This window comes from Oxyura jamaicensis, chromosome 9 (assembly GCF_011077185.1).
Source record: "Oxyura jamaicensis isolate SHBP4307 breed ruddy duck chromosome 9, BPBGC_Ojam_1.0, whole genome shotgun sequence".
In the NCBI taxonomy this organism is placed as follows: Eukaryota; Metazoa; Chordata; class Aves; order Anseriformes; family Anatidae; genus Oxyura; species Oxyura jamaicensis.
Window position 1 is genome coordinate 10,003,347 of NC_048901.1, and position 24,837 is coordinate 10,028,183.

At 53.1% G+C, this 24,837-nt stretch overlaps 2 protein-coding genes and 1 long non-coding RNA gene across 4 annotated transcripts in view; 1 reads left to right on the top strand and 2 right to left on the bottom strand.

Moving 5' to 3' along the window:
* The window catches only part of VPS8 (VPS8 subunit of CORVET complex), a 76,400-nt gene extending 75,610 nt beyond the window's left edge, over nucleotides 1–790 (top strand). Inside the window, exon 46 of one of the 2 annotated variants that reach the window (XM_035334511.1) lies at nucleotides 167–790. In XM_035334511.1, the coding sequence (XP_035190402.1) occupies nucleotides 167–313 (147 nt within the window). In that variant the 3' untranslated portion in view covers nucleotides 314–790. The remainder of the gene's footprint in view (nucleotides 1–166) is intronic. The other variant, XM_035334512.1, reaches the window with a different exon arrangement.
* A 1,669-nt stretch (nucleotides 791–2,459) lies between these two features.
* On the bottom strand, nucleotides 2,460–21,642 carry C9H3orf70 (chromosome 9 C3orf70 homolog). Its single transcript, XM_035334513.1, has 2 exons — nucleotides 21,308–21,642; nucleotides 2,460–4,781 (listed from the first exon to the last, which is right to left on the bottom strand). Exons 1-2 carry the CDS (start codon nucleotides 21,477–21,479, stop codon nucleotides 4,225–4,227), a joined length of 729 nt encoding a protein of 242 aa, XP_035190404.1. The 5' UTR covers nucleotides 21,480–21,642; the 3' UTR covers nucleotides 2,460–4,224.
* Nucleotides 8,440–10,220, bottom strand: LOC118171411. Its single transcript, XR_004753193.1, has 2 exons — nucleotides 9,198–10,220; nucleotides 8,440–9,159 (listed from the first exon to the last, which is right to left on the bottom strand). It is a non-coding gene; the product is annotated as an uncharacterized LOC118171411 (long non-coding RNA).
* Nucleotides 21,643–24,837: the final 3,195 nt, after the last annotated feature.

Sequence of the window (24,837 nt, forward strand, 5' to 3'; positions counted from 1 at the left end):
GTTGTGCTGCAGAGTTCTGTAGGGTCACCGCACACGGCTTTTTCTTCGCGTGTTAAGGTTTCTCTCACTGCAGCAGGAGATGATCCCCACGAGCTCTGAGTCCTTCTGCACCTCACGCGAGCGATTCAGGGGCCTCAGGTGGCACTGTCTGGGTTTTGTCTTGCAGCTAGCTCTCCTGACAGAACTGTCCCGCACCCATGGTGAAAAGCACGGGCTGCTCAGCATTGCGCACGGTGACCCCGCCACCAGCAGCGTCTTCCAGAACGAGACCTTCCAGCTGCACCTGGCGCCCCCCCCGCTGGTGGAAGACTAGCGCTCCTGCTCTGCAGGGAGCTTTTCTGTGACAATGCTGGCATTTCCCCGCCGCCACCGCCGCCCTTCCCAGAGCCCTGTGTGCCATGCTGAGCCTTGCTGGGCATGTGAGGGTTTGCAGCAGCAGGTAACCTCCTTGTGCCGCCGCTCACCAAACAGAGCGGCAGCTGCGGGGCAGCTGGACGGGAAGCCGGGAAGCCTGGGGTCAAAACCGAGCATGCTGAAGCACCGCAAGCACCGGGGCCGACCTGCGCTGACCTGCAGGCTTGCGGCAGCACCCGTAACTTTGCCCAATAACTGTGTCCTCTCTGCTCTGCTGGAGGAGTGTGCCTGTGGCACAGCGTGCCCCGCTGCCGTGTGTGGGGTTTGAGGATGGGCAAACCTGGGAAAGGCTGTGTAAAACAATTCACATGTGAGAAAATGAGCCTGAGCACCGCGTGTTTGTACAAACCTCCATTAAAAAGGCCCTTGGTTGAAATTGGGTGTGTGAGCTGTGTGCCTGGGGAGTGGGTAAGAGGCTGCTGGTGTGGCAGCGCTGCTGGCTGCTGCTTTCTTCGTACCATTACTGCTCAACTGGTAGCAAAAGGGTGCTCCGTGGAAGTGGCACAGGAGCCATAGGTGACAAAAAAGCTGCAAGCCCTGCTGGGCAACTTCGGATTCTGCCTTTTGTCTGCCTGCAGTCCTGGCTGGCCTGAAAGGGCCGTGGGATGGCTCAGTGCAGTCTGAGGCAGGCCCTCAGGTGCTGCAGGGGGAAGAGGATTGGTGCGACTCTTACTGATGGGTGAAGGTTTGTCACTACTAAGCTCAACTCTTCTTTGTTGAACACCAAGCTGGGGAGTGTCACAAGGTGAGGCTCAGTGGCACCTTTATCAGTCTGCTCACAGAGTGGCAACCTATTAGTGGTGTTTCTGTGTGGTCACCTCTGGTTTGTGAAGTGGCGTTACCGGGTTCGTGATCACCACCTCCTCTCTTCCTGTGTCTGTTTGGGCACTAGCACTGGGTTGTGCTGGGATAACACCCCCGTGTCCCAGCCAGCACACCTCTGAGCTGCAAAGTCTTCAGATGCCTGGTACCCGAGGCTGGGCTCCGTGCCCTGCAGGAGCGCAGTACCAGGCAGGTGGAGCTCCGTACACAGAGCTCACCCGGAGCCGCGGGGCTCCTCCAGGCATTTGGTACGTGTCAGGTAATGCCACCTGAAGCCGTGAGTGAGCTCTCCTTTGTTGGAAACCCCGCAGTGTTTCACTGTATTATGGGAAATACGCAGTTAGGACAATCAGAACTTGAGTTGTTCAGTATTTTATTAAAGAGGAAACATACACACCTCTCCCTGGTGGAGTGGAGCAACTAGCTCAGGGCAAGTCTCTTACAGCACGTCTACGCAATGTTTGTGCAAACAAAAGAAAACACGTTTCTGTGAGGAGCGTGTTTCTGATCTGGGGTGCGTGATGGAGCGCAGTGAGAAACCTGCCCCTGCGCTGGCTGCTAGGACGCTTTCCAGAACTAGCCCTGTCCCACACCAGGCTGCTCCTCTCAAGTTCTACAACAGAAGCAAGAGGCAGCTTATTGTGCTTGACATCTGAACAAATCCTGGGTAGGAGACACTCACAGCTTGTGAATATTGCTAATTACTTTACAGTTAAGAAAGAATGTATCCTGACGACAGTGATATGAACCTGCAGGACCACAGGACCGCATGGTAAGTCTTGGTCATGAACACCCAGCTCATCCCACTGCGCTCGCAGCAGGTGCCCAACAGCAGCAGGAGGTGGCGGCGGCTGGCAGAGCAGGCCACGGGCGCTCTTGCGGACCAGGAAGGGCCTGGTGGCCTTTCCTGTGTGCAGCACCACAGTGACAGCAGGTGAGGAGCACCTCGGGAAGGGCCCCAGACGTACCTGTACCCTCCAGCCTCCCATCCTCCCAGGAAAAGCCTCCCTGGGAAAGGCTGAGGCAGACCAGGCTCCAGAGCGAGTGTCTGCAGCTCTCCACTCAGATTACAATTGAAAGATTAAATATGAGTAAATGCTGTAGGCTTATACATAATGCTTTCTTCTACCCTTACGAGATGTGCCTGAATGGTCAAAAGACACTAAAACATTGTTAGAAACCTTAGTTAACCAAGAAAGATAATCCCGCCCTCAAAAAATACATAAAACCTTACTTAGTTTTACTACAGCCTTCGTTTAAATGCCCTCAAAACAACAACAGGGTACTTAAGTGCCTTGTGAGAATGTATCTGTTCATGCAATGGCCCGACTTCCTCATTTAACAAGCATTGCACTTTTTTTTATATAATTCATCAAAACTATAAAACCTATTATTTTTTGTCTGAAAGTGTTAGTCTAAAAAGTACAGTATTACTTGATAACCATTTATGGTAAACTCCTAGCACGCGCATGTGCACATACACACACTGTTGCCTAAACGTTTTCTAAAGATACTGATTACAAAGTGTATAAAATTAGTAATACATTGTCAGGATACAGTGAGAGATGAGCCATCCTATAACACGGACTATAATCTAGTATCAATCACTAAACTGTACACGTTTATACAGCCTGATATTCACCGATGACTTTTGAAACGTAAACAGCAAGTACACAAAGAAATCCAGTAATGCTGTTGAAAACAGTTATTACTGACTCCAACTGATTCAAGCTGACTGAAATCTTCTGAGAAAGGTATTTCTGTTCCGTTACGGAGGGCTGAAACAAAACCACCAGCAGCACAGCTCCTTCTCACCAGCTGTGCGAGCAAAACTTAAAAACCTGCTCTTGAGCTGGGTGCAGAGGAGAGTGAGCCGAAGCCTCCTCGCTCAGCATGAATGGCCGTGGCTGCATCTGGACAGCACATGTGCTACGTGTGCCTGGGCCACCTCACGGGCACCTCCGTGCTGTCCCCGCACTCTGCCAACACAGTGGTGTGGCTGAAGGATTTTGTGTTTTAAACTTTGTTTTTCTTCAGGCAAATGCAGGCCCTGAGGCCTTTTGGTCCTGAGTGCGCGTGTCCGGCACCAACAGCATGGGAGGAAGCAGCAGGCAAAGCTGAGGGTGGATTTGTGTGTTTGGAGGTAGTCGCTTCCCTTCACCTGTCGTTTTACACCCCGGTCTGGAATGGTATTGGTTAGACTGCCGCGCCTCCTCCCTGCCTGCTCCCCCTCCTGCTGAGCTGTAAAAGCTAGATCCCCTTCCAGACATCCACGCAGAGAAGGGATCCGGGCAACTGCTTGGCCTCAGGAGCAACACTTGCCTTTTCAGGAGATTTCAGAGCCTGACCTAACTCAGCAGATGCTCGGTGCATAGCCTGGAGAAAAGTTGGAGGCACTTTGTGCGTTCTCTAGCCTGCCATACCAGCCCACTGGAAGAGGGGTGCCAACGCGTTCGGGGAGGGTCGCACCAACACTTAGAGAAAAGGACGGGCACTGCGGGAGGCCAGACAGAGGCAGAACGAGCCTCTTGTCGCTGCACCTCGCATCATTTATAAGAAAGCATAAGGACAACTTGGTTTTGCTGCTCACAGGCGTGCTGCACCAGCTCACCCTCTGTGCTTTGGAGGCCCACTGCAAACATTCTGACAGCTGAAAACATCTCGAGTGGCACGTCCTCATATGAGAAGTAACATAGGATGTAACCCAGACCAAGAAAAAGGCCTTTTTCAGCGATAAGAGTCTTAGGATTTATCGCTACCTTATGTGCAGGCATGGGAGGTCTGATCAGGCTGAGAACACGTTAAAATTGCTCAGGCTGCTGCTCGTTCACCTATATGCAAGTCCCGCGGCCGCGCTCCCAAGAGGGATCTGAAATACCGAGTGCACTGGAAAAAAGGGATTGTCAGGAAAAACAAAACAAAATATAAATACTACAAAAGCAACATTACTGAGTGGGAACTGGACTGGTCTGGTACCACCTCGTCGGATCACACAGTGGTTTCTATAGTCTCAATCACTTCCATTTCACACTGTGAGGGTGACAAGAGTGGGCATTCATCTGGCTCCCAGCTGCTATCCGGGCTGTAATCTTCTTCTGAACTTAGCTCGGCCACCCCCTCTGTGTCCTCATCGCACGACTCCATGTAGTGAACCCCCACCGCGTTGATCCCGGAGTCCTCCGAGCTGGAAGGGGACGAGCAGTGATCTGTTTTTGGTGTATTGCTCTCTTTTGTGATTAAGGCATTGCGGACAGAGACTTCCTCGGCCTTTGTCTTGTGGGGCGCGGGGGGAGGCTGCCTCTGCACGTAGCACATCTTCCCGTTGATGCATTTCACACGGTAATTGTCAATGAAGAGGTCTGCGATCGTGCAGAACTGCGGGGAGGCGGGGGGCAGAGGGGGCTGGAAGACGGGCGCAAACTTCAGGAAGTGCTCGGTGAGCGAAACGGCAATCTGGATCGTGTTCGTGGACTCCCGAGGGCGAACGGGGATCTCGGTGCTGGGAAGCTGCTCCACAGGTGTCATGGGCTGATAGACGTATTTACCTGTGGGGAAGGCAGAAAAGCGGCATGTAAAGGCTTTAAGTTAGCAAGAAGCTGGTCAGGTGCTGCCTGCCTTTGGCAGTTAGTAATAACCTGCAGCTCCTCGCAGTCAGCAGCTGCTGTTTTAGCGGCATCAGGGTGTTTTTTAGTTCTCTCCTGGTGCAAGGTCTCTGATGCTTAATATTGTACTAAGCACAGCTTCTCTGGCCCTGCTCCTGCTGCTCTCCCTCTCGTTGCTCCCAAGACGTCTGTAGGAAGTCACTAACTCAACAAAATTGCCTCCAGGGACCCAACTCCACGGCTGAGAAGTGGGGCAGGCAGCAGCTCTGCCTGCGCCCCTTTCTAGGGGAGAGAAAATTGCACAGACGCTCAGAAGACGCCTTTTCTCCCCCCCACCAAACGCAGAGCGGTTCCACCAGACGTCTTTGCTACAATGATCTACATTTAACATCTTATTACACTTAACCATGAGTCTCCTTGTGCGCGTTTCCATGTTCTTTCTTCCTGAGTGCTAGCGTGTGATTTTCTGTGTTACAAACCAGAGCATTCACACATGATCGCAACTGGAATTTTAAGGCGGGAATTCCCATGCCATAGAACTGCCTTTGACATGTTGATTATCTGGTTAAATAATAAGAAAAATAGGATTATGTTGGCTATATAGAGCTGAACCAAGTGTGAACTGAAGAGCACAACTGAAATTCTCTACTAAAAGAAATAAATAAGAGAGCAGAAAATCAGTACTTTGTTAGGGAAAACTGAGAAACCTGAGGCTACGCCAAGGCTGTAAAATGCTGCATTTTATTTGCATGAAGCCTCTGCAAGATTCATGCCTCCCAGGGGGGTTCATACACTATGAAAGCACACATTTCCAGAAGACTTGCAAGTAGTGGGACTCTCAGAAAAGTTTTGATGCAGGAGTTACGAATATCGCAAATACTCCTTTATAAAGGCCAAGGAAGTATCAAAGCAGTGAGGGGCTGCTCTGATGCTCGAAGCTCTCTGGGTAAGGAGCAGAAAGGCACCAAGTGTCACCGCAGTGAGGGCCTGGCTGTGCTGGGCCAAGGCGATGCCCCACACGTTTCTATTGGGGGTAGTGCAGCCTTTCCTCCTGCATTACCTCTCGCCTTGGAAATTCAGAGCGGTGGCTGTGCTTCTGCTCAGGGCAGCTGAGCACAGCCTGCACCAGGCGAAGAGGGGACAGGAGAGGAGGGCTTTCCTCTGCCCCGCGGAATTGCTCGCTCTGCTGTGCCTGCCTGGTAAGGAAGCCAATCCTCAGCCTGGGAACCCTTCCCAGACACACGACCAGCGCAGACTGCAGCAAGCTCCCAGCCAGCGTGGCACTGGGATGGGCAATAGGATCCCAGCTCCTGGCTGTAGCTGTCACTCTGCCAGCCCCAGCGAGCCGGGGCCCACACACAAGCTGTGTTCTGCCAGCTGGGCTCCAGTACGTCACCAGGGGAAACCTCGAGCACTGGAGAAGGCTCTTCTCACCCTGCTGTGCCTGTTGGTCCTGGAAGGGGGACAGCCTCCCTGAAAGCAGGCTGTGCTCCGGGGCTGGGGCTCCCAAACCCTTGGTGTCGGAGGAAAGACCCCAGAGAGCACTGGGGCGTGGGAGAGGCACAATGCATGGCCAGCGTGGCAGAAAGTGGGCTCAGAGCAATGAGCACCAACCATGCTGAAAAGAACCCCCCCCTTGTCATGCAGCCAGAGGGAACAGCCACCAGCCAGGCAGAAAGCAGCGAGAGCACTGCAGTAAGTGGGCCGGGGAAGAGAACATTTTGTGAATAGATTTGACCAGCTTCGCTTGAATACCTCATCAAGCAGTTTTCTCCTAGGATCTGCGGAATGATAATTGTTAACAGAGCTGCTGGAAAAGCTCAGTGAGAATAAAACGGTATTTTTTTTTTCTCCTACTTGCTTGTGGCTGGATGGCAGATAGGAAACACATGGCTGTCCTCTCCTCTTGCCGTCTTTTCAACATAGCGTGGTCTAAGCTCGCTGTGTCTCAGAGGACTTCAGGGCAAGCACCAAAGCACTGAAGGCATCAGCCCAGGCAGAACGGAGCACTTTCTCCTCCAGAGCCAGCAGCAGCACGGACATTGCTGTTCTGGCAGCTGTTGGGGCCGCGGTCTCCTGGGCCCTTCTCAGTCCCCGTGCAGCACAGCGGCACTGGGGCGGCCGGGCAGGCCGTGCCCTCCCCACCCCGCAGCAGCCTGCACTTCCTGCCCGCCGCTGTGCTCAGGAGATCTTTCTTGCAAATTAGCGAATGTTAAACGTGCTCCTGTCTTGCAAAGCGACCCAACGAACTGACTGCCGAGCACGCTGCTGGCTGCATTGGTGGCCAACAAGTTCAGCTCACAGAAACTGAAACGCGGCCTATGTGGGACCAGCGAACCCTCACCCGAAACCACGAGGCTGTACTGAGGCAGGTATTTGGGCCGCTTCTGCATGGGCTCCTGTTCCCTTCCACTGACAGCCAAGGGTAAGACACACAACTGGATAAAAGAAGTCTCAACTCTTCTTTTGCACAAATTCTACTTCAAGTGTCCAGACAGCACCAGTAAAGATCTCAGTGGGATGAAGAATAAGGGTTTCTGTGCAAGGCTCTGACTGTCCACTCAATGCAGCTGCCGTGTGCTGCCAGAGGGGCTGGGGGAGGAAAAGCAGCACACTTAAGCCACGGAAGGTCACAAGTATGGCATTAAAGGAAATCAAAGATTCACCCAATTTTACTCTTTTTTCCTTTAAGGAAGATGGTCAAGGAAGAAGCTCGCTGACAAACCGTGTTAGGCGGAGGATACACGTGCACACCCTGTGCTGTCCCTCACCGTTTGTCACAGAAGCAGAGATTTGGATTTTCCCGGCCAAGCTGGTGTCTGGTAACTGCAGCACTTCAACCCCCCGGGCAGGGCTTACAGCTGAAGCCTCTGCTGGGTTTTGGAAAACAGAGACCTGACCACGTGTGTGGCAATGCAGGGCCCTGGCTGTGGTCACGCTTCGGCTCTGTTCGAAGCCAGGCAGAAAAGCACAGGCAGGACGACGGGGGAGGAGAGGTCAGGGGAGCCGAGGTGCTGCTGGGCGCGCGGCTGCCTGTCGGAGCTTCACAACAGCACGGGGCGATCTGCCGCGTGCTTCAAAACTGCCACGCTGGCACTAATTTCAGGGTAGAAGAAAGCTGCAGCTAGTCTGTTAGCAGAGGATTTCAAACCCATTTGTGTGACCTGACCTTGGCTGGAAACGTTTCTTCATGGTCCAAGGACAAGTGCTGCCAGGGAAAGGCAGAAATCACCTAATGGGAAAAAGAAAATCTTCCACATAAACTGATTTTCTGCATTTCTTTAGGATTCTGTTATGAATTTGTTATTAAGTTCCAGCGAATTTTAGGGCCAAGCCTGTTTATTTTAGATGAAGCCTCTCTTTTATGAACGTGATCAGTTACCGCTGTTAAAAGGTGCTGGTACTCACAGCTGGAGCTGTCAGTGTGGATCGCGGTCAGGGCTGCGGTAATAGCATCGCTTATAGCTCCCTACCCTACATAATGCATGCAAATGCATCAACCATGATGTGGATGCTATGAAAAATTTATGCAGAAATTTAAAAATAAGATCGCCCACCCACTACAGCTTGCAGGATTGGCAGCAGTGTCTTTTTTTTTTTCACAGCAAATTACCCCCAAAGCACAAGTCCCACCTTCTTTTATAATACATCGTGGTCTGGTAAGAGCCCCCCTGGAATAAGCAGAAACATTTCTGCTGACTTTAAGCAGCTGGCAAAAATCCATGATAAAATAGTATTTCGAGCAGCTATTCTGACACGCTCCTTTTAATGCTCCAGCACGTAATTTATTGCAGCTTTATTTCCACCAAGTCAGTTGGAGAACTCTGAATTGAGCTCTGCTGATGAATGTTCCTGTAAATTACAGTGTTTTGCACAAATACAGATGCCAGACCAGACACCGCATCGCGAGTTGTTTCCTGGGTCAGTTGCTGCTCCTGCCTACGCAGAAGACAGCATTTCAGTGAAGGAAAAATACCGCACGTGGTGCACGCGAGGGTTTTTGTCCAAAAAAAAAAAGCAAACTCAAGTTCTGTGACAAGCAGCTTGCTGCAGTTGCAGAGGTTTGCGAAGACCTTGAGCACTGTAAGGCTGCTGCAGAGCAAACGCTGCGGCTCTGGCTCTGCATTCCCCAGCGTGGCACAAGGGCTACAGGAAACATCACCAGGTTTGTGTCCCAGGTGTTGAAGACGAAATGCATGAAGCCAGGAGTGCCAGGATTGTTTTCATGGTAAGTCTCAGCTATCCACGACAGCGGTATGTCGATGGATGATACGAAATGCAAGACGGCTGGGAGCCCTGGGAAGCAGGTACGCCGGCTGCGCTTCGCTGTTTGCCACCGCCGAGAGCCTGCACCAGCACCTCGGCTTCCTGCGGCTCCAGGCTCACCCTGCACAGCTCTGCATAAACACTGCGCCTCTTTGTCTACTGCTAATCACACAACGCCAGCAGGTTGTGCACAACTGCAAGGAGTGATTGTTTTTCCATTGCTTCATTATTCAGCTAACCCTTGTGAAAGCCTAAAAGCCAAATCCCCCAGAGAATTAACCCCCAGAGGCCAGCAGGAGCTGGTTATGGCAGAGGCCAGCGGAGCTGCAAGCACCGGTGTGAGGCAGAGCTCAAGCAAACAAACTCGTCCCACTTGGGAAACATTTTATCCCTGCAAAGTAGACAGACTTCCATGTACATAAAGTCTCTTTGTGGTATTGATTACCAGAGCTATGCGGTTGATTGATTGGAAGCTGTATTATGGTGTCTCCTGAATATAAAAAATAAATAAAAGCTTTTAGAAGTAAGCCATGAGGTCATTTCTTTCTGTTTTTTTGCTAATTGAGCAGTCGGCATGCATCTTTACCGAACAGACACAGCAGTAATTTCCGTGGCTAATACAAAATAACTTAACCATGAAATAAGCAGAGGTGCTGCTTAAACACTTAATTCTCCACTTCGCTTCGTCCCAGCATTCTAGTTTACCTCTGACACCGATGTGCTTGGCATGGTAAAAAAGAAATTAAAACTTCACCTTCCAGCAGTGGGGGTTTCTCATAACAAAGCCCCTGTCCTCACCCTCTCAAAATACTACCTCAAAGGACTTGTCCTAGTAAACAGCAACATGAAACGTACCACACTTCAGAAAGATGATAAAAGATGGTTCTGGACCTTCTGTTGTGGGTTTTACACATCTAAATCAGCGATACCTATGGTGTAGCAAACAGCTGTTTGCATGCAAGATGTTTAGACATATTTTAACCAAAACAAAGGCTTTTTTTTTCATATGTGTGCTTTCTCTTGCAGCTGCTTGGACAAAGATTTCTCCACCTGCCAGTTCACCAACTCGCCCCACCACGCGGGGCAGCTGCCCACCACGGGTCCGCAGCGGAGAGCGGCTGGTTGGGTTCTGGTGGCTTCTGCTTGACGCTACTACACCGGCGTAACGGCGTCAGCGAGCCTTGGTTGTAAAGTCAGCCTGGAGGCTCGCTCGTGTCACATGCGGCACTGCCACCATCGTATCTCACCTAACACCATGGCACGTGTCAGGAACGTGAGCGAGGGAATAAGCCACCATGGGAGAAGATTTCAGGACACTGAGGCACTGTCAGCTTTACAGTACCAGCTCAAGCAGAGCTGAACCGTGCCGTCGGTGGCTGCAATGAAGCACGACTAAAATGCTTGTCTACATTGAAGCCTCCTCGTATGTAAAGATAGGGAACGCCTTAACACAAGCGATACTCTTGCCCTGCACTTCTTCCAAGCAAATTTGCAAAGCATACAAAGATTGTTCAAACAAATTTCTACTGCGGCAAACGCAAACAGAGCATGCAACGTGCTGCCAGTCCTTCTGGCGGAGACGGCAGGCACAGTCAGGGAGCGCGGAAGACACAGGCCAACTCTGCAGAGGAACACCGGTGACCCCAGCACCCCAAGGGAACACCGGTGACCCCAGCACCACCGTGGAAGAGGTCACGCAGCAGGCCCGTGGCAGCCTGTGAGTACACCGGGCAGCATTAGCAGGCTCTGCCCTCGCAGCCGTGTATCCCCCAAGCAGCAGCACAAGCAGCCTTTTCTCCCAGACACAGCTGCACCAGAGCACTGACACGTCTGTCCCGCTCCCTATCTCAGCCAAGCACAGGAAGGAACCAGCCTGGCGCTATTTCTTCAGTGGCTCCCCAGCAGTGATCTCATACAGTTGCCAATTTTCTTCCCCTGTGAAGGAGAGGTGTTCCCTCTGATTGCTGTATAGTGAGAGACAGCTGTGACAGCCCTTGACTTGATGAGCCGTAAGCTTTTCACAGAAATCTAAGGAAGAGGAAAAATAAGAAAGTTTTTCTTCCTCGTAACATGTACTTTAATGCCCTTTTGTCTTGGTTCATTTTAAATACAAAAAAGGATCATGATCTCCCATGCTGTGAGTCTTTCAGGGTTTTCTGCACACTTCCACTGATAGCAAGTAACTCAAACGCAAACAGACCCGGAGCTTCGTACTGCCATCCCTGCTCTTTCCTCTCGTTTCTTGTACGGATTTACCGGCCTTAAGGAAGAAGCAACATTGGAGGACTTAGAAATGCTTCGTGCAGCTACCAGCCCTCATAACGGGGCCACATTTGCTTACTGCCCGTTACAAGGGAACACAACAAGGCACATGTGTGAGGCCCAGAAGCAATGCAGCAAGGGCTGCGCTCATCACAGGTTCTGCTAACCACAGCCCGGCACACGGCGGCTTAGGAGGACACAGACACGACATCCCAGGCACGAAGCGCCGCAGTGCCTCTCGTTACCTGCACGAGCGCAGCTGGCCGCGAGCACAGCAGCCCAGCACTGGCAGTCACGATCTGAGCGCTGAACCCAGTACTGGCCTTCCACCATCCCTTCGCACAGCTGCTCTGCGAGAGCAGCCACGTTTTGCACTTCCCTGAAAAATGTTATCCCCCAACTTATGCTAGGTATTTGTTAAATTCAGTACAGAAAATAGCAAAAAATGCCTTAGTGTTAAATATTTATTTTACAAAACCATCCCTGTGTACCATCTGCTCAAGATTCAGCATCCCATCACTTCCATGCAGACAGCCAGCGTGCTGATATGGTAACAGAGAAGCATAACCACAGCTTGGTGTCAGGAGCTACCTACGAAGAGCGAAGGCACGTCCTGCTACGGAGGAATCGCAGGCAGCAGGGAGACAGGTACCTGCCCTCCAGGGGCAGAGCACACCCCGCAGGTGGTGCGCCCGTGGTCTCCTGTACCAGATGGGAACACTTTCCTGCGAATTCTTAAACAAGCAGAACAGCTCGATGGTCCTTGAAGGACAGGTCCTCTCCAAAGGGCCAGGCGCTCTGTCCCCATGGCAGAGCTGAGGCAGGAGGCTGTTCCTCTGAGCTCGGAATAGCTGCCGCTTGGCATAGATGCGCCGTTACGGCCACAGTCCCTTTTCCTGGTGGGCTGACAGGAGAAACAACGGCATATGCGCTGTGCTGTACCTGTGCTGCTGCCTTCCTGGTGTCTCCTGCTGACAAGTCATCTGTGCCAGGGCCCGGCAGAGCGCCGGCCTTCTGGGCTCGACAAACAGCACGTTCATCAGCTTTGTGGCTGGGGAGCGCGGCCCTACTACCGATACCAGCCTTCTGACCCCATTCTGTTGGTGCTTCTCGTGACCTGCACACGTTTCCATTCATACTTCACCCATCCCAATCTTTGCATTTCTGTTACAAGGCTCTACAAAACCTATTTCTGAAGTATTTAACGACCTACTCTCCCTACTTACACCCCAAACATGCCACCAGAGCTGAGGCGCACGGGTGTTGGTGCTGAGCCCTCCCTCAGAGGGGTTTGAGATCCAGCGATGCTCTGCAGGAGGATATGAAGCACCAGGTAACAGAGGAGGAGGAGTGCCAGCAGGTCACACAGTGTCCCACCGTGCCATGGCAGCCGGGCAGCGCAGGGGAGCCGGCTGGGCCCTCGCTGCTGCGGCAGGGCAGGAACGCCAGCGGAGAGGTGGAAGCGTCAGCGGAGAGGTGGAAGCGTCGCCCTCATCGAATACCAGGAGCACCGTGTTCCCACAGCACACACACCAGCGGGGAGCACTGGGGTCTAGAGGCAGAGGGCAGGAAAAGCAAAGAAAAAGGGGTCTCCTCACGCCAGAGGGCTGCAAGAGCCCACCAGTGTGAGCTGGCAGTGTCCGAGCCTCTCAGCAGGGACAAGCAGCACTCCCGGAGTGAATACAGCTCCAAGTCTACAAAGGCACCAAAATCCCACCATTGCTGGCAGCCACCCAACGAGAAGCACGGAGCAGCCGAGCACCCTGCCTGAGATGGCCGCAGGTGTGCTCTGGCGTGGGCATCGTGTGTGAGGGCAGGCAGCAGAGCTGCTGTGACCACGCCGCGGGGAAACCGCTGCGGGGCCGGGTGCGAGCAGCCAAGTAAAGCAGCGCTTCTGCCAGCACGCGTGTGGGCTCTCGAGCTCTGCAGCCATCAGTGAGAACAGGAATACAAATGCTTGCTCTTGTTGAAACTGTTTTACAACACAGGTTATATATAAATTCCAACTGTTACGTTGCTTAAATTAAAGTATGAGTATCTTAAAAACAAGGTGCAGTTGCCAAGCAATCAGACTTCACTTTTCCAGCAGGTCTCTGACCTCCATCTGTGTGAATGTACTGAACTACTGGCAAAAACATCTCTCAGTTGCAGCAACTGCACTTCTTGAATTCTGTGATCAGGCACTACACAAAAACTGCTTCTGGGAGAACGCAGGGCATTCTGAAAACATGCTCCGTATCTCATGGACAGACACATTCACACAGGTGCTGGAGTAAAAACCACAGCACACTGAAACAGCGTCACTTTATATGCACGGAGACAGACAGACTACCTGGAAGCCAAGCTACCACCACCCAGCTTTCTGCATTACTCCAGGCTGATGCCATCCACCGACGGCTAAGCCCACACTGTCACAGCTCTCACTTGGAGCATCTCAGAACGTGAGTGAAGCATTTTGGATCTTGTCCTTTACAGAGACAAGAATTCCCCGTATAGACTTAGCAATGTGCAGAACGAAGTTAACAAGGCTTGAAGTGACTCACGAGGTGTAAAGGCAGCTTTGGGTAAATTGCGAGGCACTGCATAAAAACACCCCAAGATGCCCGTTCTGTATGAGCCCGGCTCTGCTGGCTTCATCACCACACGCAGAGGCAGAATGTGCTCCTGATGAGCACCCAGGTGCCACCAAGAGACTCGGGGTCCTGTGCCAAGCACCTGAAAGCACTCGTCAGTGCTCCCAGCAAACCTGAGCACACGCTCGGCTCTGCAGACCTGCAGGACAGGAATCACGAAGATGACAATCTCATGATTCAGGCATAGGGCAATGTGAGGATATGACCACAGGCTGCCGTGAAGGCACGTGAAACGTCCATCAGCAACCACAAAAGAGTAAAGGTAACACGTTAGAGGGCACCGGAGCTGTACACTTTTGCATTTAGGCACCCAAATTAAATATGCTTACAGAATCAAACAGGAAAATCGACTTCCTCGCTTGCAGAGTCCAGGAAGGAAGCCGCACGTTTGCCAGGGGCACTGGAGCTCCAGCACACATTTCATCTGTGAGCTGTTACTCCGCAGTGAGAAAAGTGCCTGGAGCTTTTTCCCAGAACGAAGACCTCGGAGCAGGAGCAGAGGCTCAGCCTTCATCACAAACCCTTTCAGGAACATCCTGAATTCACAGCCAAGCGCGCCAGCTGACGGGGCACAACATCAATGAATTCTCCCTCCAAACTGCTTGCTTCTGGAATAAGACAGCCGCTGCCTCCTCATTTCAAGCTTCCTGAAAACAGCAGGTTAACCCTTCAAGCAGTTACGGAAGAGAGGTCTCCTTTATCCACAGCTCTCAGCAGCTTTTTGCAGCAGCTCACGGAGTTTTGGGCAAGCAGACATAATTTTTTGTGAGTCATGCTCCTCAGATGGACAGACAGATTATGAAACACAGCCTCATTGTCATGCATGGCAACCAGGAGGTTTTGGCTAGCAGAAAGCACTTTGCTACACAAGGCTCCTTTTTGTCAGGACTTCTGGAGGGAGAAGTGCAACAATTTCTATTCGATCCTGTATGAGGCACAGAATTAGTCCTGCAAGATGTGCTTAGAGCACGTAACTTGAATTCAAAGCTTTTCTCATGGTCTGCTCCTGTTAAGGGTTTCTGTTGGTAATGATGATGATAATAAAAAAGGAGCAGGCACGTCTCTAGACATAACTGTGCATCACAGCAAGGATTTCAAAATGAATGCCAGCAGGTTCTTTCAAAGGCGCTGATGTTTCCACGGGGTTTGATGAAATCTACACGTTTGGGTTCTCTCCCCGAGACACAGCATCAACAGTCTATTCATGCTGCGATTTGGGGATTATAGCTAAAACCACAGCAACAACACGCAATCCAGGGCCAGAAAGGTGCACCCGTGAAAACCGGCAGAGCGCCGCTTACCCTTAGAGTTACACGTCAGAATGCACGGAGCTGACATTCCTTTCTTCCTTGGGTACAGCTCAGCGAAATGAAGCCAGAATATCATAAGTCTTCAGAATACAGGTGAGGAGATGCTGCACAGCCACAGGCAGCAAACGCTCGTTAAGCGTGTTTCCCCGGTACACGCTGACAAATGCGCCTTTCGGCGAGCCCTGCCTGGTGCTCAGCACAGCACCTTGCTCGTGCGCAAGCATTTTGTCCAGATACACAGACTTACACCGGACGGATGTTCAAATCCTTTTCACAGCAAACACAAAAGAAAAACGGGTATTTCTTCTAGGCTTTGTAATCACCCTCCCACCAAGACGAGCCATTTCTCAGAGAACACGCGGCCCCGAGTTCCAGGCCCAGCAGCTCCAGTTCTCCTTAGGCAGAGCTCTTCCACAGCTAAAAAGTGCGAGCTACCCCCCGTATTCAGCCTCACAACTTAAAACATAACCATGTTACAACTCCTTTTCCACATTTACCCACCAAGTCAGTCCTCAGGACGTGGTTTTGTCCTGTGGAACAGCACTGCTGGAGATTGAAGCCGCCCCTGGTGGTGTCCGGCCGGGACAGGCCAGCCCCACGCCGCCTGCTGGAGGAGAGCCCACCTCCAGGTACTCGAGGCGCCGTCACCCTGCTGCCCGCAAGAGCCACCAAAACCACCACAAAGAAAACCCAGCAGAAGAAAAGCAGGTCTTTTGGAGGTCTGCAGCACATGCAGTGCTACAGAGCGCCCCGGGGTTGTAGCAGCTTCCCAAATGTGGAGAGATCAACAGAAGCTGGCTGGCAGGCAGAGGCAATTCTCTTTAAACCTGCAAGCTCTGTCACAGTGCACTTGAAAACCTTCAATAGACACTTTAGCTCACTTACCAGTGCTCTGTTACAGGAAACAAAGGCTGCCTTGCTGATTCCCTGCTTACAGTTCTCACAGGCAGGCTGGGGTCTGAATAATTGCACGGGTTTCAAAGATTGTCGGAGCCCTGCTGACGGCTGCTGTCACTCCAGAGGTGGGGGAGACACCGTGGAAATAGCACTTGGTGTGTACACTTGGTGTGTAGCAGCCAGCTGCCTGTGTGCTGCAGAGCGGGGCAGAGGACCAGCACGCGGGGCCGGGACGTGCCCGCTGCCCGGAGCGGTGGGAGATGCTCCGTGACACGCAGCCGCAGCTGCCGCCCTGGAGAGGAAAATTGAGGCTGGCCACGACACAGAGATCTCACTGGTTTTGCGGGGTGGAAAATTAATGTTTTTAGCTAAGGATGTTATAAAGTAAAAACACTGGTGTGTCAAGTAGCGAAGGCTGTCAGAAGCAAAGCTCAGAGTGCTCCCAGGTGCAGCGAGTGTACTGACTGGCTTCGCTCCATGGCAGCAGCTGTGGGAGACCAACCATCACCTCGGGCTGCCCAGGCCCTGCAAGAGCGACCGCACACAGACCCAAAGCCACGGCCGGCTTGTCTGCCCCATGGGACCCCCACGTGCCCACGAGCAGGCAATGAGGAAGCGATGCAGCCAGCTCTGAGAGCAAGAACTCCTGGCCTCCCCGTCACCGTGGGCAGCCAGGCACGCAATTTAAGTACGCTTGGGTTCTTCGTCCCCGCAGTGTGCGCTGGCACGGCCAAAATCAGAGGAGCCCTTCCCCCTGAAGCACACGGAAAACATATGCCCTTCTTGGCATGCCACCTGCCACGTAAGCCCATCTCCTCCTGTTGGCCGAGGAACGATGGGGTTTCTTGCCAAGCTGCCTGACCTGATGCAGACCCCGCCAGGCCAGGATGCGGCTCGGGGCACAGCGGTCCTGTAAGGACGTGAGGCGCACCATGGAGCATTTGTACCTCTAAAAAACCTACACTGCCCCCACAATCTGTTCAGAGGTCTGAGCCTAGCGACTGTTTTTCCTTTCTGACCACCCAAAGGAGGCTCACGGCTCTCAGCCGTGCTCTGTTTGCTTTCCTGGAGCCGGCGAGAACAGCTGGATCTGGAGAAGCGGCAGAACACAAAATTTATTTGCTGCATCAATTTTTCAGTGTAAGATATGCAAGAGGCTTTAAGTAATAAAAGTCTGCTTTTTGGATGCTGAACCTGGGTAAAATAATAAGCCACAGAGAGACTAATATATGGTAGCAGTTCCTGTCTGTTGATAGGACTGCTGTGAAATGAGTGTTGTGGAAGCGTTATTCGTGACGGATTTTTGATAACTGCAACACGGCGTACTGAGTTTTGCAAGGCGTTTACCGTACTGCAAAACGTTCAGACAGAAAATAAACCCTTGCAAAGGAGTTACAACAGAATGCCCTATCTGCACCGTCTAGGAACAAAGCCAATCCTGAAATCATACCGAGTGCGATGCCTTCTCTGATGAGCTAGTTTTTAGGAAGCGAGACGAGAAACCACAGCCGAAGTCCAGCTGTCAGGACGGAGATAACCCCCAGCTCCTGCCCCCGTCTGACAGAAGCAGCGACACCGTGCAGGCAGGAACCACCGTGCAGGCAGCAACACACTGATGGGCATCGCAGACAGCATCAGCACAAATCAGACCTGCAGTGGAAACCCAGAGGCGAGGAAAGGAAGGCGAGCACCTTGCTGCAGACCTGCCTCTGTTGTGTGTCGTTGTGTTGTTGACGGAACGATTCAAGGCTCTCACCCTGCTGCTAATGAACAAAATCTCACAGGGCTGCCAGAGGGACAGAGGAAGGGGAGCAGGGGGAGTCTCCCTGGCAAGGGGAACGTGCACAGGCTGAAAGGTGCAAGCAGAAGCGTGTAACAGGACAAGCGTGGGACAGACATTTTTTAAACCAAAAAAAAATCCTCCTTGGGCAGCAGTTTCCTCCCTGTTGCATGGCCCCAGCGAGGAGGGCATCGCAATGCGTGCTGCAGCCAGCTACAAGGTGCTCTCATCCTCCAGGGCCCCTCGTTGCACCCTCTGTGCTCCCACTCCAGCAGCTTACAGAGGTTTTATTTGGCCCACTAGCGAGCCAGCTCCCCCCTCACCCAGAAACCTGCTCCCCACCAAGCACCAAACAGTGACAATGACCTGAAATAAACTGCCAGGCTCAGGCACAGAAGCCACAGACACAGCACCTGAGGTTTTTAGAGATGTTTGGGCAGACCGACCAGTCTCTGCGATCCCACCTGCCAGCTACGATTGCCATTTTACAGACAGGGAAACATCAGAGGTAAAGAGAAAGCTTAAAGGACTGCTTACTTCAGAGCTCGCCACCAAAAATGGCTTTGGGGAATTCAGACTAGGTTCTTTCTCAATTATTACTTCAATAGCCAAGTGGCTCAGCAACGCTGAATTGTGTCTGTCACTGAAGGAAGCAGATGTGATGCTGAATACACATGAGGAGGCAATCTACTGCCTGTAGCGGTGGTGAGTTTGTGTCATTTTTCAGTGCAAGTGCACTTCAACCGAGCTGACATCCTCCAGGACCGTGGACACCGATGGAAAGTAATACTGCACGGGCCATTTTAATTGACGTTGGGATTCCTGCACCCCTACGCAGCTCTTAGGAGTCACAGCGCAGCACTTTCAAGAGCCGTCTGAGGATTCCTAAGGCAGTATTACAGCACTGTCTTTATGGAAGATAACTTCCAACACCGCTTAATTACATCGCTGACCTCTATACCACCTCCCATTATAGGCCTCCTTCGTACCCCCTTTTAAGTCCAACTCCACTCATTTTGCAAGAGCGGGATACAAAGAGATCCTTAGCTCGGACATTTGCATTAGGAAACAAGGGGGCAAGAAGGGAGCGCATTCTTTCATTTAGAATGACAGCTTTGTAGGACAAACACATCTGAAAGTTTCCTTAGCTGTAAAGGGAGAAATTAAGAAAAAGGTTTGTACTTCTTACAAAAGCTACAGTTATTTTTAGTTCCCGTGACTGCCACAGGGAAGCTAAGGGTTGGACGGCATCCCAGGATGTCCTTCCAGGAGGGAATCAGCTCTGTGTCACTCCAGGAGGCACCAGTCTAAGCCCTCCTTAGAGGCCTCCAGTGAACGTGACTCCTCACTGTCTGAAGCACTCTGTTCCCTTGCTTCGTTTCTCTTGCTAGTTTAAAACATGTTTTTTACTACCGAGCCTAAACTTCCCTTGCCACAGGTAAGTGATAACTGGTTATCTTCCAAGGCTGTGTGGAGAAGGACTAGAACACAACTTCCTTTCCAAGGCTCCCTTTATCCTTTGCAAAGCTCATCTCCCTCCCTCCCCCGGTGCTTTTACAGCCCAAGCAACGGCTTTGCTTTTGCACCCCCTTGTAAATCCTATTTTCTGCACCGAGCGCTGTGACCTCCTACAGAACCTCCCCAGTTCTCCTACAGGTTTTTTTGAAGTGCAATGCTCAAAACTAAACCCATCAGTCTGGTTTCATCATTACTGAGCTGAAGAGACTAATTAAATTGCATGCTTGCAATGTTCCTGTTAATGCATCCCCAGTGAAGTGAAGGCTCGGGTTCTGTTTTTGGATTTTCTACCACAAAGGCCTCCTGCTGATGACGCATATTCGGTTTGTGATCCATCTTAATCCCCAGATCCTTCTCTGCAACGTCACTTCTCCAGGTGTTCCCAGCTCTGCGATTGACTTCCCCATCCCAGGACCGTCCCTGCTGATTTCCGACAACACCTCCAGTTTACAAACACCATTTTGAGCTCTGATCTTGTCCTACGGAGTGCTTATGAGCTCAAATAACTGAAACCACAGAAATTCTGGAAAAGAAAAATACATCTAGGTTGTAACTTAAGGGCCTTTGTGTCACTGACGGAACGCCACTCGTCAGCCATCCCTGGCCCTGCGCAACAGGCGACTGGGACAGCTCCTCACGTAGCCAGTTGTCACCACACAGCGCTCATTTCAGGGTGCTGACAAAACACAACTGCTCCAAACTGGTTTCAAATGAGCCCCAAATCAGGGGGACGTTCCTCATCCATGCATTCAATTCCAATGCAAGCTCTCGTCCAAATAAAAGGTGCCTTTTTAGGCACACCCTTTTCCAATTAAACCAAATTTGCAAAAACCGCACGAGTGGGAAATCCACGTAGGAGTGTAAATTACAAAGAAAGGCAGTGACAGAAATGGAGCACAGGATGTCAGGAGTCAAGGGACATCCTCGGCAGCACCCAGCAGCCCTCACACCGAGGTTCAGCTGTAACCCCGTCCCTCCAGGCTTTAAGATCTCCGCAGCACAACACGAGTCAGGTCCCTAGCTCCATCACCATTTTCTGACCTCAGACAGACACGCTGTTTGGAAAGCCTGCTCGTCAGGGGTATATGTGATTAATTGAGCTGTCTTTGGCCACCCCAGCCATGATTACCCACATCGGTATCTCCAAGGCAGACATTAAAGTTGCCGGGCACCTTTCCGACAGAGTTGGCTCAGCACTGCGTTCTGAGGCAGTAACTATCTGCGGTATCCTGCAGGGGTTACTCCTCTACTCAGAGCATTTTAAGTCACGCATTCCTGCAAGTAGGATCACAAAGCGTGGGAATGGGAAGGAAGCCCCCAGCCACAAGGTCAGCCCCAGGGGACGAAGCAGCGTGCAGAGGCTTTCCCTGATGCTTCAGCACCAGCAGTGGGGCCGCGGCATGGGGCTGCCTGCAGCAGGCCTCTGGGCAGCCCCCCGGCTGCTGGCACAGCTCCTTGGGAAGAGACCCAGGGGAGGGGATGGGAGGGGATGGGATGTGGGATGAGAAGGGACAGGAGGGGATGGGATGGGAGGGGATGGGATGGGACGGGACGGGATGTGGGATGGGAAGGGACAGGAGAGGACGGGATGGGATGGGACAGGAGGGGATGGGACGGGACAGGAGGGGAGGGGATGGGACGGGACAGGAGGGGACGGGACGGGACGGGACAAGATGGGACCGGACGGGGCGGGACAGGACGGGACAGGACGGCAAACCCCCGGCAGCTCGGAGCCGCTCCCCTCACCCCCCCACCCCGGGACCGCTGCGGGGCCGTTTTGGGGCCGCGGGCTCGCTCACTCACAGTGGCACCATCCCAGGTGGCAGCACCAGTGCAGGCGGAAGCAGCGGCCGTGGCTGTGCGTGGCGCAGAGCGAGAGCCCGTCGCAGGGCTGGAAGTCGGGTCTGCCCGCGCAGCTGCGGGCCAGCGCCTGAGCCTCGTCCAGCTTCTCGCTCTTCGCCGCCGCCCCGCTCATGGCGCCGCCGCTCCGCCCGCAGCCCCCGCGCCGCAGCGGCCAGGAGGAGGAGGAGGAGGAGGAGGAGGAGGAGGAGGAGGAAGAGGAGGGGAGCAGCCGCACGGCAGCAGCAGGAGGAGCAGGAGGCGCCGAGCCGCAGCGGGGACCGCCCGCGCCACGGGGGCAGCGCCGCGGGCAGGGCCCGGCCCCAGCCCCAGCCCCGACGGCTCCGCCCCGCCCCGCCCCGCCGCCACCCGCTGTCCCCGGGGCGTCCCCGATGTGTCCCCGGTGTCCCTCTGCCCCCCCCCGGTCCCCTCTCGTCCCCCCCGGCCCCGGGGCAGCCCCCGTGCCGCCCCGCCCCGACGGCTCTGACCGGGGCAGGCACGGCTGGGGTTGGGTTGGGGTTGGGTTGGGGCTGATTTGGGGTTGGGTTGGGGTTGGGTTGGGGTTGGGTGCTCCAGGGTTCCTTCCCCACGCTCCGTGCTCCCAGGCAGCCAGAAGTGTTCCTGCCTGCGCATGCCGTGATTCTTTAGATGCCGATAAACTTCGCCGTCCATTTTGTGAAACGACCGGTAGTACGATTTCGGTTAACGAAGGTGCGAACGCGCGCCGTTACCTCTGACAAGCACACCCCATGCTGAAGCTGGAGGTGGGTGTTACCTTTAACAGCGTAATATTTGGCTTCCTAAGTGTAGCAGTGGGCTTGTTTCCCCATCAAGCCTGAACTTTAATTGTGCTTTGATTGCCCCCCTGGTCAGTACTAGCAGAGCTGAAGTCAGCGTTCTGTTCGAAGGGAAGTCAAGCCGTCCTTCGCAGCCACCTAACTGTGCGCAGTGCCCACCAGCTCCCCGTCACTCATTTGTCTGCGTCCTCCAAAACACTCGGACACGGCTCCTTCAGGTCTGTCCTTGGGGCAGATCCCAGAGGTGTCCCAGCGCTGAAGATGTGCAGAGCAAAGCCTCTGCATTGTGCCAACAGAATGAGCTTAAGAACCACCGAGCTGCACGCGTATCGCTGTGCCAGGTGTGTGGTTTACGGGGAAACAACGGGGAATATGGGTCAGTCACTGGGCATAGACTTGCTCGGGGACTTTGGCCATGGTCTGTGAGTACGATCCCTGGCTTGCTGAGCAGAGCCCTCTCCTCCCTGAGGACACCAGAGTGGGAGGGCTCCGACGCTCCCCGTGGTACACCCAGCACCTTTGGGCTGCTGCCCCTCCTGTGGGAGCGTCACAAAATGTTTCCGCTGCCGTCCTTCTAGGGCTGATCATGCCTGCTGGGTCAAAACCGGAGCTGGCTGAGGGTGGCAGGGAGGTTCAGGCCATGCCTCAGGGATGGGGCCATCAAACTCAGCTGAACCTGGCTGGAGTCGGGTGCCCCGCTGCGCCTGGCTGGGAGCTTTGAGCCTTTCTAGTCTCTGGGCACTGCTACAGTGCTTCACGGGCCAGCTGATCTTCAGTGCCTCCAGGGTTAATGGCACTGGAAAGTGAATTTTCTGAATCACTCCTCAAAGCTAGGCTGCCCTTGTTTTGCTGAAATCCCACTGAATTCAGCAAACATTCAGGGCCTTGCACAGCTGTTTGCAAGCGGAGGAAAAACTGATTGCAAAACCAGGTGTTTCTTTGGCACTGTCCTGCTGGTTTGCAAAAAACGTCCTAAAAATTCTTGTTCCCTGGAGCCTGCCAGCAGCAAACAGGAAATGCAGCTCAGCTCCCGCGAGACCCCAGGCGCAAGAACTGCCTCTCCTGCTGCTGGCATGAAGCCCTCCTTCACCACCACTGCTTCACCTCCAGAGCTGCTCTCACCCCGAGCTTGGGCTGCAAGATTACTTTCTGTTAAAACGAAATTCTGTCAAGGAAGGTGAACTGCAGGTCAGAGAAGTGGGAGTAGGTGTTTCTGATGAGACTCAGGCACCCCATCCAATTCGCCTGCGTGCTGCAAGACGGTGCTTCTGAGCACGGGGAGCTTTCTGCCTCTTTGAAGGCCCTGTGCTGCAGGGGACACAGATCAAAGCTGAAGCAATTCTCTCCTTTGGTGCACTCCTATTCTTTACTGTTTTGCAAAATGCCTGTGGCTGAGCAGTTAATGGAGGCATCTGCTGCACTGGCAGAGTTCACTGACTTAATTAAAGACATCTAACAATTCTGCAACTGCATGTGAGACCAGGGGTACTCGCAGGGCTGAAACCAAACATCCTCAGCACAGAAAGCAAGCATCCCTCCTCTGCAGAGAGCATGGGTCTGCAGCCAGACACGCACATTTTAGTAGAATCAGGGCCCAAAAATTGAGGATGGGCTAGAGCCAGCCTGCACCGTGTGCCACAGAGCCCTCACCGCGCTGGGTAACGTACAGTCTCAGCTCACACTCACCTAGGTCAGATGTGTGACAAGTGGGCAGAGCCTGGGACGCTCCTGCACGCACCAATGCTCGTCAGTAGAAACAGTTTACCTGGAAAACATTTTAAGTAGATACTTTCTCACTGAATGAAAATTGTCAGCTAGTTCAAACAGACAGTAGGAAAATTAATCCTATATGAGGTGGTTAAAGTTCAGCCCTGTGGGGCTGGAGGCCAGGGAGCTGCGGCTGCCCGCCGGCCCTCCCGGAGCTGCAGCCCCTCCGCGCTGGCAATGTCACTGGCGGTGGCCGGGACATAAAGCAGACAGAACAATCAATGCCGCGCTGCTCTGGTCAATACGAATCTACAAATGAACGTCTGTCAGCAGAGACGTTACTGGTGTGAACAGCCTCTGTTCTCGGTAATCTCCTTGAGGGGAGATGAGCGGAGGTGGGCACTTCAGATGCAGTGGCACAGAGGTGCAGCAGGTGAGGTGAGACATTTTGGCTGCACAGTAGAAGTCGCTGGGGCTTGATATCCCGAAACCAGCATCTCCCCTCCTCATCCCGCTCCCGCTGCAAGGGGAATGCCCTTCTCCAGCCCACCTCTGGTGCGGGTGACCACGGCAGCACGAGGCACAGGAGAGGGGATGTCAGCGCGGACAGCGCAGCGTGTCCGGGGCTGTCCTGCCGAAGGACATGACAGCCGCCAGCACCAGCCAGTGCTGTTGTGTAACATGTCACGCGGAGTCTGCTCGCATGGAAGCGGCGCTTCACCTTTGAGCAAATGCTGGATTGCTCTCAGCTCTGACATGCAAGTGTGGGGGGGGGGGGGGGGGGGCCCGAACTGCAGCAGCTTTCTGGGCCTAGAGTTATTTCTGTTTCTGGTCCTGGAGAAAAATGCTCCCTGGAACCAGTCATTTGGTTGGTTTACAGCTTCTGAAGGGTTTCCTGGTCTCAGTTTTGCACCCTCATCCACAGAAAGACAGAAGTAGAAAAAGGGCAAAATAAGTTACGTTTAGAAAAAAGCAGCCTCTTCAAACACA